Source organism: Lynx rufus, unplaced genomic scaffold (genome assembly GCF_022079265.1).
Source record: "Lynx rufus isolate CCGP_SWC_20201006 ecotype Redwood Valley unplaced genomic scaffold, mLynRuf1.p SCAF_2, whole genome shotgun sequence".
NCBI classification, from domain to species: domain Eukaryota; kingdom Metazoa; phylum Chordata; class Mammalia; order Carnivora; family Felidae; genus Lynx; species Lynx rufus.
Window position 1 is genome coordinate 189,383,410 of NW_025814834.1, and position 20,720 is coordinate 189,404,129.

Below are 20,720 nucleotides of genomic sequence, written 5' to 3' on the forward strand. Positions count from 1 at the left end.
ATACTTCTAAGCTTTAACTATTGTGAATAATGCTGCTGTGAAAATGGGTGTGCAAATATCTCTTCAAGACTCTGCTTTCAATTCTTTTGGGTATATCTCTCTAGATAGCGGAATTGCTGGATCATTTGGTGGTTGTATTTTTGAGCAAACCTTTTACATTATAATATGTGCTCCAAAATTTAAGCTTTTGGGAAACTGACTCAAAGTAAAAAAAAAAAAAAAAAAAAAAAATTCACAGATTAATTCTAAGAGTGAAAGACTGAAGTCTATTCTGAGTCATAGCTTGGCTTATAGCCTACACTATATGGGAATTTATTCTATAATAATAAAATAAACTCCAATTTACATGTAATCTCTTATTGAAAATTAATTTCCTTTTATTGTATCCTCATAAGAGATAAAGGCAAACACTGAACATTTAAATAATTAATTCAGTCTCACCTTTGTTTCTAATTCAGAATTCTCTCTTTGTAGCAGGTCATATGTTATTAAATAACTGTCTCTGTATTCTGCTGCCCTTGGAAGACTTTGAATTTCATTATAAAGGCATATAAGTTCTGACCTTGATTTTTGCAACTCCTGATTAAGAAATAAAGACATTTAGTAAAATGAGATTTTCCCCATAAAAGGTATAATATTTCTAAAATGGAATCTTTGAAACAACTGTCACAATTTTTTTTTTTTTGCTTTTTTCCCCCCAACTTATTCTTCTAGCAGAACTACTTTTAAGAAAGTAGTTAAGGTAGTTAAGTAGTAAAGTTTACTTAAGTCAATTAATGAAACTGAGCATTCTTAGCTTCTATCACTCACAGGTGGAAGGACTGGGTTTCTAGAGTTCTTCCTACTTTTTGCAAGGCTTGTAGAGAGGGTACATTCTTCAGCAACTCCTGCACTAATTATATTTTCTTGCTTAAAGTGTATCTTTTTTCAAATGTACCTTTTACAGAATAACTGAGCCTTTAATCTTGTGACAACCTCATGCAGAAGGGCTACTGAAACAGGCTCAGAGAGTGTAAGTGGCCTGCCCAAGTTCACATAGCCAGGAAGTGGTAAAGCTGAGATTCAACCATCTGACCAACTTCAAACTCTGTGTTCTTCACAACAAATTATGCTGCCTTAGTTAATAATGTGTATTCAGTGACTTAATCAACTAGGGCTTCCTCTAATCCTCTGATTTCTTCCCCCTATATCTGTGAGAGAAAACCCTTTAGTTATATGTAGAGTCTTATCAAATTTCTACATTGATGACATGGAAGATGTAGTTTGGCTGGTGGATGACTGGGGCCTGAGAGTTAGTCTGTGGTGTCCTGTGAAGGAAACAGATGATATTAAATTTACTTTAGGAAAGGAGTTACATGGTATTTTCCCAAAGCCTTCAAATCAGAAGGAGAAGGGAATGTTGATGAGGAAAGTGTTGGGCAAAAAGGAGAGAGAACAGAGAGTGGCCACAGGAAGAAGGCAAGTGGTATCAGTTTCCTACCTCATTGTATTGGAAATTCCTGTAGGTCATCAGGATGGGATTTGGGGCATTGCACTGGCTGTCACCCACCCTGCAAACTGATTAAATGTCACCATCCTCTAAATTGGTGATCTAGACTTCCATGGACTCACTTCCAGGTCTCTCTTTTAAATATAGGCTGGTTGTCTCCTGATAGACCTTTCCAAGATGGTAGGACAAGCAGTTAAAAGGAGAGACAAGTCCATGACTCTATGGACACCCTAATAATCAAACCACCTACTACTTAAAGGTCTCTTTTTGGCTAGTGCTGGAGCTGGAACTCAGCATGAGGGAACAACAGTCACCCCGTTATTACTAACAGAAACACATATTCTAGAGCTACTATTTATTTTAAAATCAAAATAAATGGTAACATGAAATCCCTAAATTAGGAATGCAAAAAGAGGAGAATAACATCCTGAGTGGCAGAATACCTCACTATCAACTTTCAAAGCCTTCTGTACAGTATTAAGATCAGATGTCGATTGCTTTCTCCTCTCTCTCTCTTCTGACAACTTACTTTCAAATATGTCAATTTTTTCTTGGCTCATTTTCAAAATCTGCAAAAAAGCATTTTACATAATTATTTCTACGTACAATAATGTTTCCTATAAATTCTAATAATACTAATTTACACCCTAACTAAACTATAAAGTCACCTAAAGGAGATATAAAGCTGGGAAAAACAGTTCATGGTACCATAGTTCGTAAGAGACATTTTTCTCTCTGAGTCTGTTTTCTGAACTGTAAAATGGAGCTAATACTTGTCCTACCTACACTATGGCCATCAGAGTAGGAATAAAGTGAGATTTTGAAAGTATTCTGTAAATGTTAAGCACCTACCAAATGCAAAGTATTGTTGAAATCTTTCTAAATTCGTTGGTAATAATAATTGCAATAATAATGAGATCAGCTAATAGTTAGTTCGTGCTTAGCATATGTCAGACGTTACGGTACAAGTTTTACTTGCACAATCTCATTTTATTTTCCCAGAACCCTACAAAATTGGAACTACTTTTTTTTTTTCTTTTTACAGAGAACAGAGGTGAGGCTCAGATATATTTACTTAAGCTGAAGAAAGGAAAGGGTGGATCAACCAAAGAGTTTTACCTAATTAAATTTTGGACAAAAGTATGCTGGAGCTTTGCTTGTACTTCTGGATTCATAATTTACTGCCAGATATGTATTCATTTGACCTACAGGTTTTTCCAGAATTAATCCATTAGTTTAGTAACGTTGATTATTAATAACTTCCCTTTTTTGTGTTTAATATCAATAAAACAGGAAGAGATGGGTTGGAAAGAATGGAAAAGGACACTGGAAAAATGGATGCTAAAACCTCAGTGTAACTTTTGCAAATCCTCCTGTCTAAGGGCATAGAAAAAAGACCTGGCTAAGAATGAGGTCGACTTCTTAGCAGCACCATACAAGGATACAGGAAAGGATATCACCCACCCTCTTCTGCCCTGGTGAATGTTTCTGCACATCCATACCTGACACGCTGAACATTCAGCACTCAAGGCAAAGCTCTTCTTGGCCCCACCCCTCCACCACCTGAGATGCCTCCGTGCAAAGTGTAGGGAAATGGTTCAACTCCCCTCATTTCCTTTGTGTTTTTTAGCATAAGAATGTCATGTATTTTAATGCCATAACTTTTAAAAGATAGCTTTCAAAGGGATATATATTTGAAATCTCCCATAATTTATGCCATTCTAAAAATAATTATGCGCTTAGGCAATTTATGTCCTTCACAGACTTCGTGGTGACCAAAGTTTCAAGCAGAAATACACAGGAAAAGGGCAGCAAACAATGTGAGAGATGAGCAGTGGGATGGCGAGAGCTCTGGGTAGCTGAAGGGAGCCTACCTCATCTGTCAGGCAACAGCAAACAGAGGGAAGCACTGACTGACGTGCTAAGGAACTGCCTAACTGGCACAGGGTAGCTACCAATGGCTCTGGAGAACGGTGTAACAGCTTGGAATTTTCCACTTTCAGTGTTCCACTACCTGAAAGGTGGGGATCATCTAATGCTCTGAACCAAACTGTGCTTCCTGGGCACAGTATGACAAGTGTTCCTGCCATCCGTGCCAGGAAGCTGTGTGCTTGCACTGTGCTCTGCCCTTGCACAGGCATAGCCAATGGGGTGGCGGATGTGGGTGCCAGACAGGAAGAAACATGCCAGGCCATCACCTCCAGGTTCATGTGCTCAGTGTTGGGCATGCTGTAACCCCCATCAGTTATAATAAATCCCCTGTATAAATTCCTCCATAAATCCTCATAAGAGTTAATATGATGAACAAAATCAGCTGGAAGGCCAGACAAACCTGGAATAACTCCTAGCTCTGTCTCTTACATTGTTCAAGTTCCTTTAAATTCTCTCAAATATGAAGTGGGACTATCTCTCCTAACTCGGGAGGGTTGTTATAGGGATTACATGAGACTATGTTTATAAAACATCTAGAACAGAACATGGCATATGAGAGATGCTTGACATATTGTGGCTATTATCATTCTTACCAGATACCTAGCATTTCTTCTCTTTTAAGCATTTTCTCTGAGAATATGCATACTAGCCACGTTAAGAGGATCTAATTAATGATAAATCTGTCTGCATATAGAAATTGGTAAGGAATACAGATCATTATCTTGAGGACTTGGTTTAAAGGATTTCTTTTCTAAATTATTTGTTCTTCTTTTAAAATTTAAAAAAATTAATTAAATGCTTATTTGTTTTTGGAAGGGGGCACAGAGAGGGAGGAAGGGAGAGAACCCCAAGTTAGCTTCATGCTGCCAGCACAGAGCCTGATGCGGGCTCGATCCCATGGAACTGTGAGATCATGACCTGAGCAGAAACCAAGAGTTGGGCGCTTAACTGACTGAGCCACCCAGTAGTCACTAAATTATTTGTTCTTTTTAAGTCACCCCCTCTCATTTATTTTCAAAAGAATTCTTATGGGGAAACTGCCTCCAGGGCTCCCAGAAATGGAAGCTTCTCTGGTCGGTGTGGAGGCAGAAGGCCTGGAGCTTTGCATCTGTAGAACGTCAAGGATCCCTAAAACACAGTTTGAAAGTCACAGTGGCAAAAATGTGGGTTTTGTAGTCAGTTGAAATTTGAGATCTTCCACATTTATGAATTTGTGATCTTGGTTTCCTCACTATGCAGAAGACGGAACGATACTTACCTCCCAGAATTTTCTGTTAACATTACATGAGTTATATCAAACCCACAGCAGAGTCATTACAACATCGTAGGCACTCAGATCTTAATTTCCATCCTTTTACTTTCTATTTGTAGGAAACAGAAAGTAAAGTAGTCAGAGACCAGGAATGATGGCATGAGGCACCTGAGCACCCGTCTAAAAGCTGATGATGCAGGCCAAGGGGAGCGTGACCCTGCATCAAGATCTAAAGCTCCTAACCCCCGGATTACAGCGTTCATTTCACTCGATTACGCTGCTGAGAATGATTTTTTGGTTAATACTGAGTGGTATCACCATTGCCTGGCTGCTAAACACAATCAAGAAAGCTTCAGTCTTTTTCTTCTTGAAAGATCACAAGAGAACTTCAATGGCAAAAATCTATTTAGTTACTTCCTCTTTCCTCAAGAAATGACTTTAAAAAATTTTTTAATGTTCTTATTTATTTTTGAGACAGACAGAGACAGAGCATGAGCAGGGGAGGGGCAGAGAGAGAGGGAGACACAGAATCTGAAGCAGGCTCCAAGCTCTGAGCCGGCAGCACAGAGCCCGACACGGGGCTGGAACCCACGAGCCGTGAGATCATGACTTGAGCTGAAGTTGGACGCCCAACTGACTGAACCACCAAGGTGCCCCAAGAAATGACTTTAAAAGGCCATTTAACTATAATTTATTACTTATTCATTGAATACCTTTTCTAATTTTAAAGACTTCTATTTGTAAACACTCTTAAAGGGAAGACACATATATTTACAATGTTCCTTCTTAGCCCCTTCCAGGGGGCTCTATGTGGGATGAAATGAAAGGATCATTAAAAGTCAATATAAATCTTTATTATTTTAGAAATCCACACATATTTCAAGTCTTGATGACAAGGTAAAGAAAACTGGTTTATACCATAGCTGCAGGACTAAGATCAGACAGAAAAAAACCCTGGTATTTAATATTAAACATGATAGGAAAATGTGTTTTCTTTTCTAAACATGTTTTAAAATAAGACAGATGCTCATTTATTCAGAATGTCATAGATAACATCTATCATAGAGGGAGGTGGATTTACCAGTTACTCTACAAGAATCTTTTCTACCATCCAGAATTCTGTGGGGCACCTGGGTTCGGTTGAGTGTCCAACTTTGTCTCAGGTCATGATCTCCCAGTTTGTGGGTTCGAGCCCTGCATTGGGCTCTGTGCTGACAGCTTGAAGCCTGGAGCCTGCTTCAGATTCTGTGTCTCCCTCTCTCTCTACCGCCCCACTCCCACCCCCCCCACCAGCGATCTTTCTCTCTCTCTCAAAATAAACATAAAAAAAAAAAAAAAGGATTCTGTGATACAGAGGGCCACATGGAACTGTACCCCTGGTAGGTATCTCTCTCTTCAGGAGAGAACTTGGCGCACACTTCCCAGGCATCCTCCAGTGAACAACTGAGCATGGTCAGGGATATTAAGGCCTGGCCATTTCTGGTTAATGTGGAATTTCGTCACAGGTTATCACAGAGCCAAAGCCCTGTTGGTCTGAATGAGACTTCTCAGAGCTACACCACAGGCTGAGGTTCTTCCTTCCATCTCCCTCTTCTTTAACAGATATCAGACCTGAATCACGATCTAAAGGCTTTGCTAGCCCATGTCTGCCCTTCCCTGATCCTTCTCAGGTACCACCCCCAATAACTCTCCTGTAATTCTAGGTTTGTCTTGGTGCCTGCTTCCCAGATCAGTCTCCTTTCAGTGGATATAAGGGTGACAGAACAGGAATGGGCCACAGTCATGGTCACCATCAAAGACAAAAGAAAATGACCATTTGTTTAAAGACATGAATATAAGCATCCAAGAAGCTCAATGAACTGCAAGAAAGATGAAATCAAGGAGACCCACACCAAGACACATTATAATTAAACTATTGAAAGACAAAGACAAAGAGATAATCTCAACTGCAGCAAGAGAGAAGTGACTTGTCACTTACAGGAGATCCTCAATAAGATCCTCAATAATCCTCAATTATTGAGCAGATTTCTCATCAGAAACTTTGGAGGTCAGAAGGCTGTGGGCTGATATATTCAAAATGCTAAAAGGAAAAACCTGTCAGCCAAGAGTTCTATATCCAACAAAACTGTCCTTTCAAGAGTGAGAATGAAATTAAGACATTCACAGATAAATAAAAGCTGAGGGAGTTTGTTAGTACTAGACCTTTCCTGTGAGAAATCCTAAAGGGAGTCCTGCGGGTTGAAATGAAAAGATATCAGACAGTAACTCAAAGCCATATGAAGAGATAAACATCTCAGTAAAGGTAAATACATGGGCAATTATAAAAGCTAGTATTATAGTAACAATGGTTTAAAACTCAACTTTTTTTCCACATGATTTAAGAGATGAATATATTGTTTAAAATTATTAGCCTAAAAGCTAGTATTATTGTAACTTTCATTCTAATTCCATAATTTGGTTTCTATGTAATTTAAGAGACTAATACATTTAAAAAAGCAATTATTAGTTCATGTTTTTGGACACACAATATATAAAAATGTAATTTTGGGATGTCAGTTACTGAGAGCAGAGCTGTAAATGAGTAGAATTTTTGCATACTATTACAGTTAAGCTGGCATAAAGTCAAATTAGAGTGTTATAACTTTAGCATGTTAAATGTAATCCCTATGGTAACCACAAAGAAAATAGTTATAGAGTATACTCAAAAGGAAATGAAAAGGAATTAAAATGTTTTATTACCAAAAAATCAACTATACACAAGAGAGACAATAATGCAGGAAATGAGGGGGACAAAGAGCTATAATGCACATAGAAACATGGCAAAATGACAAAAGTCCTACTGTAATAATTACTTTAAATTTAAGGTAATTATCTTTACAATTAAAAGACAGACATTGGTATCATGAATAAAAACAAAACATGATCCAACTATATACTGTCCACACAAGATTCACTTCAGATTCATAGATGCAAACAGGTTACAAGATAAAGGATAAAAAAAGTTTTTCATGCAAACAGTAACAAAAGATGGCAGGGCTAGTTAAACTAATATCAGACAAAATAGACTTTAAATAAAAAAAAATTACAAGAGACAAAGAAGGACATTATATATTAATAAAACATTCAATACAGCAATAAGATATAATAGTACCTAATCACCAACCAAAATATATAAGGCAAAAATTGGCCAAACTGAAAGAAGATGGGAGACATTTCTACAACAAGAATTGGAGACTTCAATACCTTTCTTTCTTTCTTTCTTTCTTTCTTTCTTTCTTTCTTTCTTTCTTTCTTTCTTTCTTTTTCTTTTTTTTTTTCTTTTTGATTGAGAGAAAGGGTGCAAGTTATCAAGGGGCAGAGAGAGAGAGAGAGAGAGAGAGAGAGAGAAGCAGGGCTCACCTGGGGTTCATGTTTTTACTCGAAGCGGGGCTCAAGCTCACCCGATGTGGGACTCGAACTCACAAACTATGAGATCATGACCTGAGCTGAAGTCAGATGCTTAACGACTGAGTCATCCAGGTACCCCTCAATATCCTACTTTCAATAATGGATAGAACAGCCAGATATAAAATAAGTAAGGAAACAGGACTTGAACAACACAATAAAGCAGTAATATTTAACAGACATACAGGACACTCTACTCAATGACAACAAAGTACTCATCCTTCTCAAATGCACACAGGTCATTCTCCAGGACAGACCATATTTTAGGCCACAGACTAAATCTTAACAGATTTTAAAAGACAGATTGGTAATATGGTAATACAAAGTATCTTCTCTGATCACAGTAGGATGGAGACAGAAATTAAGAACAGAAGGAAAACTGGAAAATTCACATATTTGTAGAAATTAAACAACTTACTTTTAAACAACCAATGGATCAAAGAAGATATCACAAGAGAGATTAGGAAATACCCAGAGATGAATGAAAATGAAAGTACAACATAGCAAAACTTATGAGAAGTAATAAAAGGGGGAAATTTATAGCAATAAATGCTCACATTAAAGAACAAGAAAGATTTGAAATCAACAACCTAACTTTATAATTTAAGAAAGTATGAAAAGAACAACAAATTAAATCCAAACATAGTAGAAAGAAATAATAAAGGTTAGAGCACAGATAAAATAAAGAATAGAAAATCAATATATAAAATCAGTGAAACCAAAAATTGGTTATTTGAAACGATGAACAAAATTGACAAAACTTCACCTAGACTAACAAAAAAAAAAGACTCAAATTACTAAAGTAAGAGTTGAAAATGAGTATATTACTACTGATTCTACAGAAATTAAAAAAAAATTATAAGAGTACTCTGAACAGGAGCACCTGGATGGCTCAGTTGGTTGAGCTTCCAGCTTCAGCTCAGGTCATGATCTTGCAGTTCATGAGTTCGAGCCCTGCATTGGGCTCTGTGCTGACAGCTTGGAGCCTGGAACCTGCTTCAGATTCTGTTTCTCCCTCTCTCTCTCTGCCCCTCCCCCACTTGTGCTCTCTCTCTCTCTCTCTCTCTCTTTCTCTCTCTCTCTTTCTCTCTCAAAAATAAAAACATTTAAAAAAAGAGTACTCTGAACAATTGTACACAATAAATTAGACAACATACACGAAATGGACAAATTCCTAGAAACACAAAACCAACAAAGACTGAATCATAAAGAAACAGAAAATTTGAATAGACCTATAATGAGTAAGGATACTGAGTCAGTAATCAAAAATCTCCAGTACAGAGAAAGGTCTCAGGCCTGATGGCCTCACTGGTAAATTCTACCAAACATTAAAAAAAGAACTAACACCAAGCCTTCTCAAACTTTTCCCAAAACTTGAAAGGGAAGAAACACTTTCTAACTCACCCTGTGAGGTCAGCTTACCCTGCCATGAAAGCCAGACAAAGATACTATAAGGAAGAAAAAACTACAGACCAATATCCTTTATGAGAATTGATGTAAAAATCCTCAAAAAATATTATCAAAATGAATTTAACATCATGTTAGAAGGGATATACACCATAACCAAGTGAGATCTATTCCTGAAATGTAAGTATGGTTCAATATACAGAAATTAATCATTGTGATACACCACATTAAAAGTATGAGGGAACATTGACATGATCATCTAATTGGTGCAGAAAAAGCATTTGACAGGATTCAACACCGTTTCATGATTAAAAAAACATTAAAGAGGGGCGCCTGGATGCCTCAGTTGGTTAAGTGTCTGACTCTTGATTTTCAGGTAGGTCTTGATCTCAGGGTTGTGATTTCAAGCCCTGCATTGGGCTCCATGCTTGGCATGGATCCTACTTAAAACAACAACAACAATGACAACAACAAACCACAAAATAAACTAGGAAAAGAAGAAAACTATCTCAACATAATAAAGATTTAGAAGAAACCCACGGTGAACATCATATTCAATGGTCAAAGACTGAAAGCTTTCCCTGTAAGATTAGGAACAAACTTTCACCATTTCTATTCAACATAGTATTGGAAATTCTAGCCAGAGCAATTAAACAAGAGAAAAATAAATAAAAGACGTCCAAACTGGAGAAGAAGAAGCAAAATTATCTCTGTTTGCAGATGATATAATCTTATATGTAGGAAACCTTAAAGATTCCACAGTTAGACTTAATAAATGAATTTAGCCAAGTAGCAAGACACATAGTCAACACACAAAACTCAGTCACACTTCTACATGGTAACAATGAGCAATCTGAAAAGGAAATTACAAAAACACTTCTATTTATAGTAGCATCAAAAAAAATAGTTAGGAATTAATTTAACCAAGGAGGTGAAAGACTTGTACAATAAAAACTAGAAATCATTGCTGAAAAAAATTAAAGAAGAGAAAGTAATGGAAACACATTCCATGTTCATGGATTGGAAGACTTAATATTATTAAGATGTCAATACTATCTAAAGCAATCTGAAGATTCAATGCAGTCTCTATCAGAATCCCAATGACATTTTTTTTTTTTTGCAGAAATAGAAAAACCCATCTTAAAATTCGTATGGAATTTCAAGGGATGCTGAACAGCTAAAACCAACTTGAAAAAGAAGAACAAAGCTTCAGGAGTTATACTTCCTGATTTTAAAATATGCAGGGTGCCTGGGTGGCTCAGTCAGTTAAGGGTCCAACTCTTGATTTCTGTTCAGGTCATGATCTCACAGTTTGTGGGACTGAGCCCCATGATGCTCTGTGCTAGAGCTCTGTGCTGACAGCATGGAGCCTGCTTGGGATTCTCTCGCTCTCGCTCTCGCTCTCGCTCTCTGCCCCTCCCCCGCTCACATGCGCATAAGCATGCACTCTCTCTCTCTCTCACTCAAAATAAACATGTCTTAAAAATTTAGTACAAAGCCAGAGTAGTCAAAACAGTGTGGTACAGGCATAAATACAGACATATAGGCCAATGGAATAGAATACAGAGCCCCAAAATAAACCTGCATGTATATGGTCAAATGATTTTTTTTAATGTTTATTTAGTTTTGACAGAGAGAGAGACAGACAGAGCATGAGCAGGGGAGGGGCAGAGAGAGAGGGAGACACAGAATCCGAAGCAGGCTCCAGACCCTGAGCTGTCAGCATAGAGCCTGATGCAGGGCTCGAACTCAGACTGTGAGATCATGACCTGAGCTGAAGTCAGTCACTCAACTGACTGAGCCACCCAGGTGTCCCGATATGGTCAAATGATTTTTGACAAATGTGCCAAGACCATTCAATGGGAAAAGACCAGTCTTTTCAACAAATGATGCTGAAAAAATTGGACATCCATGTACAAAAAGAATGAAGTTGTATCCTAACAGCATATATAAAAATTAACTAAAAATGAATCAAAGATTTAAATATAAGATGTAAAACTATAAAGCTCATAGAAGAAAAGATGCAAAAAGCTTTATAACATTAAATTTGGCAATGATTTCTTGGATATGACATCAAAGGCACAGGCAATAAAAAAAAATAGACAAACTGACCATGAAATTTAGAATTTTTTGTGCATCAACACAGATGAAATGAAACCTATGGAATGGAAAAATATTTGCAATTATATAGCTGATAAGGGATTGATATAAGCAGAAAATATAAAGAGCTCCCAAAACTCAACAACATAACAACAACCTGATTTTAAAATATGCAACGGACTTGAATAGATATTTCTCCAATGATGACATATGATTGATCAATAAACACATGAAAAGATGTTTAACATCATTAATTATTAGGTAAATGCAACTCAAACCACAATGAGAAACTACCCTGTACTCATTAGGATAGCTACCACCAAAACCACAGAAAATAGGTGTTGTTGATGATGATATAGAGAAATTGGAACCCTTGTGAAACTGTTAGTGAGAAAGTAAAATGGTGTAGTCACTGTGGAAAACGGTATGATGGTTCTTCAACAAAATGAAAGCCAGTTACTATAATCCAGCAATTCCACATCTAGGTATATACCCAAAAGAATTGAAAGCAGGGACTTGAATGGATATTTACACACTTGTGTTCATAGCAGTGTTATCCACAACAGCCCAAAGGTTGAAGCAGCTCAAGTGTCCCTTGATGGATGAATAGATACACAAAATGTGGCAATACAATGGAATTTCAGCCTGAAATAGGAAGGGCATTCTGACATGTGGTACAACAGGGATGAAACTTGGAAGATATCATGCTAATTGAAATGTGAGTCACCAAAGGACAAATAGTGAATGTGATTCCCCTTATTTGAGGTACCTAGAGTAGTCCAAATCATAGAGACAGAAAGTAGAATGGCGGTTACCAGGGGCTGGGAGGAAGGGCAGAAGAGGGAATTATTGGTTAACGAATACACAGTTTCAGGTTTGCAAGATGAAGGGAGTTCTGGAAGTAGATGTTAGTAATAGCTGCACAACATTGTGAATGTGCTTACTATCACTGAACTGTACACTTAAGAATAGTTATGTGTATTTTATCACAATAACAAACATTTTTGAAAAACAAAAGTAGAACAAAAGACTTTTGCAGACAAAAAGAAAAAAAAAAAACAAAAAGTTGATCACTAGTAGATCTATACCAGGAGAAATGTTGAATCATGGTCTTTAGGCTAAAGAAGTATGGTACCAGGTAGAAATTTGGATCTATGCAAAGCAATGGTGAACTCTAGCAGTGGTCAGTATGTGGTTAAATACGAAATACTTTTGTTTTCCCCTTAAAAGGTTCCCCTTAAAAGGCTTAAGCAAAAATAATTAACAATATATTATAGGATTTATAACATCGAGTGTTGTTCTTTTTTATTGAAGTTCATTCAATTTATCTTTTTCCTCTCATATTTTACCATAAGCATCACGGTTAAAACAGGCCACACCTTATACATTTTGTTCAGAAATCACCACAGTTAAATATCCAAGTTTATCACTTCCAGGTTCTACTTTCCACTCAGTGGTAAAACATAATTCAACCACGTTCTCTGCTACTTTATAACAAGGATCAGCTCTTCTTCAGAGTCAAATAGGGCATGTTCCTCACTGCTCTCTGAGGCCTCACCAGAAGCAGCTTCAAAGTTCATGTTTCTAAGCAACATTCCGATCATGGCAATCTACGTATTCTCTGAGAGACAGAAGCTTTCCCTATAGTCTCACTTCTTCATGAACTCTCACCAGAATCACCTTTAAGTCTGTATTTATACCAACAATCCCTTCAAGGCAATTTAAGCTTTTTCTATCTAGCACCCCAACATTACTCCAGCTTCCACATGTAATACAAGTACAAAGCCACTTCTACTGTTTTAGCTATTTGTTATAGAAGGTACCTCACTTTTTGGTACCAAGATGTCAACGAGTTTCTGCGGGCTGCCATAACAAAGTACCACAAATTGGGTAGCTTAAAATGACAGAAATTTATTTCTCATCACTCTGGAGGCTGGCACTCTGAAGTCAAGCTATTGCCAAAGCAATGTTCCCTTTGAGACTCTGGGTAGAATCTTTCCTTGCCTCCTCTAGCTTCTGGTGGTGGCTGTCAATCCTTGGCATGTCTTGGCTTGTATGTGCATCCCTCCAATCTCTCCATCTGTCATCACATGGCACTCCCTGTGTGTCTCTGTCTTCACATAGCATTTTCTCTTCTCACAGGTACGCCGGTCATATTGGATTAGGGTCCATCCTAATGACCTCATCTTAACTTGACTGCATTTGCAAAGACCCTGTATCCAAATGAGGTCGTGTTCACAGGTACTGGGGGTTAGGACTTCAACATATTTCAATGGAGGCACAATTCAGTCCATGACAGAGATTAATAAATAGAGTATATAAAGAGCTCTTGCAATAAAAAGACAACTCCATTAAAACTGGCAAAGAATATGAATAGGCATTTTCTTTTTTTAATGCTTATTTAGCTTTAAAAAAATTTTTTTAATGTTTATTCATTTTTGAGAGACAGAGAGAGACAGAGCATAAGCAGGGAAGGGGCAGAGCGAGAGGGAGACACAGAATCTGAAACAGGCTCCAGGCTCTGAGCTGTCAGCACAGGACCCAATGCAGGGCTCGAACTCACGAGCAGTGAGATCATGACCTGAGCCAAAGTCGGATGCTCAACCGACTGAGCCACCCAGGCACCCCTTTATTTATTTATCTTGAGAGAGAGTGAGTGAGCTCGCGTGTGTGCATGCGTGAGTGCGCGTGAGTGCACACACACGTGAGCAGGGGAGAGGCAGAGAATGAGGGAGAGAGAGAATCCCAAGCAGGCTCCACCCTATCAGCACAGAGCCCAACATGGGCACGATCCCACAAAGCATGAGATCATGACCTGAGCTGAAGTGAAGAGTTGGATGCTTAAAAGACTGAGCCACTCAGTCACCCCATGAATAGACATTTTCTAAAGAAGATATACAAATGGCCAATAAGCGTAAGAAAAGATGCTCAAGATTACACAGGAAACACAAATCAAAATTACATTAAGATCCTACTTCACACCCACTAGGATAGCTATAATAAAAAAGATAAGACTATAACAAATATTGGTGAAGATGTGGGGAAATTGGAATTCTTATACACTGCTGATGGGAATATTATATGGAACAACTGCTTTGGAAAACAGCCTGGCATTTCTTCAAAAGGGTAAACAGAGAGTTAACATATGACCCAGCAATTTCACTCCTAGGTACATACCCAAAAGAAATGAAAACATGTCCACACAAAAAGTTTGCATTATTCAAAATATCCACAAAGTGGGAACTACCAAATGCCCCTCAATTGACGAATGGAAAAACAAAACGTGGTATAATCCATGCAATGAAATATTATTTAGCCACAAAAAAGAGATAAAACACTTACCTATGCTATGATAGGCTTGAGTCTTGAAAATATTATGCTAAAGTGAAAGAAGCCAGATGCAGAAGACCACATATTTTATGATTCCATTTGCATGAAATGTACCAGATAGGCAAATTCTTAGAGACAAAAAGTAAATTAGTAGTTGCCAAGAGGCTGGGGGCTAAGGGAATGGAGAATGACTACTAATGGATATGGGGTTTCTTTTGGGGAGATAAAAATGTTCTGAAATTAGACAGTAGTGATAATTGCATAACTTTGTGAGTATACTAAAATTCACTGCACTGTACACTTTAAAAGGGTGAATTTTATGGCAATGTAAATTATACTTCCATTTTTTAAAAGAATAAATGGAATTCTACATAGGTAAGAACTGTGTGCTGAAAACTACAAAACATTGCTGAGACAAATTAAAGGCCCAAATAAATGGAAAGATATAGACCATGTTAACACATTGGTGGACCCAATATTGTTAAAATATAAATTCTTCCTCAATTGATCTGAACATTCAATGCCATTCCAATCAAAATCCTACATGGCATTTTTGTCAAAACTGACAAGCTCATTCTAAAATGTATATAGGGGAGTACCTGGGTGGCTCAGTCGGTTAAGTTTCCTACTCTTGGTTTCAGCTCAAGTCATGACCTCATGGTTTGTGACTTTGAGCCCTGCGTTAGGCTCTGCACCGTCAGCGCAGAGCCTGCTACAGTGCAGAGCCTGCTTAGGATTCTCTCTCTCCCCCTCTCTCTGCCCCTCTCCTGCTCATGTTTGCTCTCTCTCTCTCAAAAATAAATAAATACACATTAAAAAATAAAATATATATGGGAATGCAAAGGACCTAGAACAGTCCAAACAATTTTAAAAAAGAAAAACAGAGTTGGAAAGGTTTTCTTTCTGATTTTAAGACTTACAATAAAACAACAGCATGGCATTATTTAAGAATAAACGTAGATTAATGGAACAGAATAGAGTCCAGAAACTGAGCTGTATAACTAATTTTTGCTAAAGGAGCCAAAGTAATTCGATAAGGAAATATCTCTCTTTCCAATAAATGGTTCTGGAATAATTGGATATACATTTGGAAATAAATGAACCTCAACCCTTACATCACACTATATACAAAAATGATCTCTGATGGATCATAAATCTAAATGTAGAAGCTCAAACTATAAAACCTTTAGAAGAAAAGAGAGGAGAAATATTTTGTGTCCTTGGTTCTTAGATGGCTTTTAGGTCCTATCATAAAATTATAAAAGAAAAATTTGATGAATTGGGATCCATCAAAATTTTAAAACAACTACTCTTCATAAAACACTGTTTTAAAAGACGAAAAGACAAGCCACAGACTGAGAGAAAATATTGAAAATACATCTATCTAATGAAGGACAGTTATCCAAAAAATAGAAAGAATTCCTACAACTTAATATAAATAACTGAATTAAAAACGAGCAAAATATTTGAACAGAGGTTTCATAAAAGAACATACACTAATGGCCAATAAACACATCAAAACATACTCATTGTCATTAGATACTCTCAAAAGTCAAATTAAAAGCACCATGAGATACCATTACGTGTCCACTAGAAAGTCTAGAATTCACAAGACTGACAATAACAATGTTGTTGAAGATGAGGAAGCAACTGAAACTTCCATACTATCGTCAATGGGAATGTAAACTAGTACCACTACTTTGGAAAGCAGTCTGGCAGTTTTTCATACAGTTAAACATGCACTGACTCTATGACTTGATAATTCCACTACTAGGTATTTATCCCAGATGAAAAAAAAAACCTGGTATGAGGATACTAGTGGCAGCTTTATTTTATAACAGTCAAAACCTGAAAATAATCTGAATGTTCTATCAACCAGTGGGTAGACAAATAGTTTATGGTATATCCACATACTGCTCAGCAATATAAAACATGAACTCTTGACACAGGCAGCAACATGGATAAATCTCAAAAGCATCATTTCAAGTGAAAGAAGCCAAACACAAAAGAGTATATACCAGATGATTCTATTTATTAGAAATTCTAGAAAACGTATTATAACAGAAAGTGGTGGAGTGGGGACAGGGCAGGGAGGGGTGTGATGGCAAAGGGGGAGGGAGCTAATGAATATGTTAGGCTAATGAATGTGTTTTCTTTCTTGATTGCAGTGGTCGGTTGCGGTTATACAGGTGTATGCACCTGTCAAATCTCATTGAACTCAACTCTTAAAATATGTATGTCTGTATTGTATTAGGTATTTCAATCAAGCTATTTTATAAAAGAAATACAAATAACTTTTAAACATATGAGAAATGCTCAGTCTTACTGTAAATAGATAAATAAACATGAAAACTACATTTGGATACCCATTCTCAGCTCTCATTTAGTAAAAACACAAAATTTTGACAATATATTCAGTCGGTGAATTTTTTACCAAGTGGTTTTCACATGCATTGCTGAGGGAGAGGAAAATGGTATAATTCTCTCTGAGGGATATCGGGCAATATCTACCCAAATTACAGATGTATCTAATCTCTAATCCCATAATCCCATTTCTGTGACTCTATCCTACAGAAACACCTGCATACATGTGCAAAAGACTAGAAACAACCCAAGTGTTCATCAGAGGAGACTGGTTAAATGTAGTACATCCACACAATAGAAAGCTACACTGCTCTAAAGAATGAGGAAGACTTGGAGCGCCTGGGTGGCTCAGTTGGTTGAGCGTCTGACTTCAGCTCAGGTCATGGTCTTGCAATTCGTGAGTTCAAGCCCCATGCTGGGCTCTGTGCTAACAAACAGCTCAGATCCTGGAGCCTGCTTTGGATTCTGTGTCTCCCTCTCTCTCTCTCCCCCTCCCCTGCTCATGCACTGTCTCTCTCTGTCTTTCAAAAATAAATAAATGTTAAAAAAAAATTAAAAAGACAAAAGAATGAGGAAGACTTTTTTTGTATGATACAGAAGGATCTCTCTTTTGTATGATACAGAAGTAAAAAGAAAAAGAAATCAGGAAAGGAGGAAATCTGAGTAAATATTCAAATTTCTTACATTTGCATAAAGACATACTGGAAGGATAAGTAAGAAACTAATCAAAATAGTTATTAATAATCAACTTGCTTGTAACTAGAGCCCTACTGAGTGTTTGGGGAATGATTTTGGTAAAAGTTATTGCAGTCTTGATTGTAAATTCCTTCTTTTCTTTCCTCCACTCCTCATTCCCTGCTTTTCTTCCTCTCTTTCCTACAAAAATGTACTGCTTATATGGAAAAGGGTTTTGGAAGACAAGAAAGGATACTAACTCCTTGGGTCAGAGCCAAGAAATTCTGTAGCTGTAGTTTCCATGATACCTAAGAGGTCTGGGCTATAGGGCCCAGGGAGCTACAATAAAAACAGCTCTCATGAATGAGACCCCTCAGCAACAAGGGATGTCACTCATCTTAAGTATATAAGAGGAAAGCCCCCCAAAGCAGTCTAGCTCCTTGCCCTGAGTGTCTGAAACAGCCCTGTCTAACACATACTGGCTCCTGCTTCATTCCAGCCCTAAAGTCGATCACTTTGTCCACCGCTTCAGATGCTGATCACACTGAAAAGACTAGACACTGTACATGGCGTCTAGGCCTTTCTCGTTCTCTACCCTGGTTTATTACTTTAAGTGTGACTCCAACTACCCCCTCTCCCACCATTGGTTGATTCTATAAATCAACTTCATTGTGATGATTAAAAATGCTCAAATTGGTTGTCTCTTTGTAAGATTCCTTTCCTCTTTTCTTTAAAAGAAATAATCCATCACATTCTTCACATACATTTTCCCTGTGGGGAAGAAGTGAACAGAAACACATCCTCTGAACCCCAATTTCTTCCTCCACTCTAATTGGCTGAGCAATAGAAAAAGAGGCAATAAGAGGAGAGTAATAAATGATCAGCACCAATCGCTCTGGTATACTCTGCAAAAATGGGACTCACTTCAAAATATGAAACCAGAAAGAATAGACTTTCAAATACCTGTTCTCTCTGTTCAGCACCCACAGTTTTCCCAGGGGAGTGGTTTCCAAGTTGCTTATTCTCTTGAGACTCATGAATCTTTCCTTTGAGCCTTTCAACCTTAAATACAAAAGTATTTTAAATATGAGAGTATGGGGTTGGGGAGGGGGTTTGCTTTGCTATTAAAAGGTACAAGTAATACATGAATACATTCTTCACGAAAAAAATTCAACTAACACACATAGGTTTATAGAGTAAAAAGTGGCTCAGTGGGTTAAGCTTCCGACTCTTGATCTTGGCTCAGGTCACGATCTCATGGTTCTTGAGCTCGAGCCCTGAGTCGGGCTCTGTACTGACGGTGCAGAGCCTGCTTGGGGTTCTCTGTCTCCCATTCTCTCTGCCCTTCCCCCACTCACACGCTCTATCTCAAAATGAATAAACTTAAAAAAAATGATATTATCCTATCATAACCTTACGCCACAATCCCTTTTCCCTTTCCAGAAACAACACTGTATGGGATGTACCCTTCTTGAATTTTATCATGCAGGTGTATATATGTACATGCAGGTATTAAACATATAAGTATATGTCAGTATTAAATATATAAATTTACAAAGATTAAGACAACTTGAACAGTCATTGTTTATTCATGCTTATGATTACATTTAAAAATTATGATAAAACCTATGTAACACAAAATTTACCATGTTGATCTTTTTAAAAAAGTTTTATTTATTTATTTATTTTGAGAGAGAGAGCATGAGACAGCATGAATGGGAGAGGGGCAGAGAGAGAAGGAGAGAGAGAATCCCAAGCAGGCTCCACACTGTCAGCATAGTGCCTGATTTGGGGCTCAATCCCATGAACAGTGAGATCATGACCTGAGCTGAAATCGAGTTGGACGCTCAACCAACTGAGCCACATGGGCGTCCCTACCATGTTGACCATTTTTAAGCACACAGTTCAGTACTATTAAGTACATTCACATTATTATGTAACCATCACCATCATCAGTCTCCACAATTCTTTCCATTTTCCAAAACTGAAACTCTTTACCCATTAGATAAGAACTCCCTATTCTGTCCCTCTCTTTCCCCCCAGCCCCTGGCAACCACCATTCTATTTTCTGTCTCTGTGATTTTGCTACTCTAGGTACCTCATATAAAGGGAATCATACACTATTTGTCCTTTTGTGACTAACATTTTAATTAACATAATGTCTTCAAGTTTCATCCCTGTTGTAGCACAGGTCAGAATGCCCTTCAGTCTGAGTAATATTCCATTTTGTTTATCTATATATTCCAAATGTATGTGCCACATTTTGTTTATCTATTCATCAATCAAGGGACACTTGCATTGCTTCAACCTTTTGGATGTTGTGGATAACACTGCTGTGACATGAGTGTGCAAATCTGTTCAAGTCCCTGCTTTCAATTCTTTGGGTATATACTCAAAAGCAGAATTGCTCAATCATATGGTAATTCTACATTTACTTTTTTTTTTTATAACATTTATTTATTTTTGAGACAGAGAGAGACAGAGCATGAACGGGGGAGGGTCAGAGAGAGGGAGACACAGAATCTGAAACAGGCTCCAGGCTCTGAGCTGTCAGCACAGAGCCCGACGCGGGGCTCGAACTCACGGACCGCGAGATCGTGACCTGAGCCGAAGTCGGCCGCTCAACCGACTGAGCCACTCAGGCGCCCCTACATTTACTTTTTAAAGAAAGTACCATGCTGTTTTCTATAGTCACTGCAATACTATTTTTCATTCTCAATAACAATG

General features: G+C 37.6%; 1 protein-coding gene across 1 annotated transcript in view; it reads right to left on the bottom strand.

Moving 5' to 3' along the window:
* CCDC30 (coiled-coil domain containing 30) overlaps positions 1-20,720 on the bottom strand; it is a 110,987-nt gene that overhangs the window by 72,517 nt on the left and 17,750 nt on the right. Inside the window, exons 4-6 of the mRNA XM_047082363.1 lie at positions 18,957-19,055; positions 1,933-2,058; positions 442-579 (exon numbers count right to left, since the gene is read on the bottom strand). Of these exons, the coding sequence (XP_046938319.1) occupies positions 442-579; positions 1,933-2,058; positions 18,957-19,055 (363 nt within the window). The remainder of the gene's footprint in view (positions 1-441; positions 580-1,932; positions 2,059-18,956; positions 19,056-20,720) is intronic.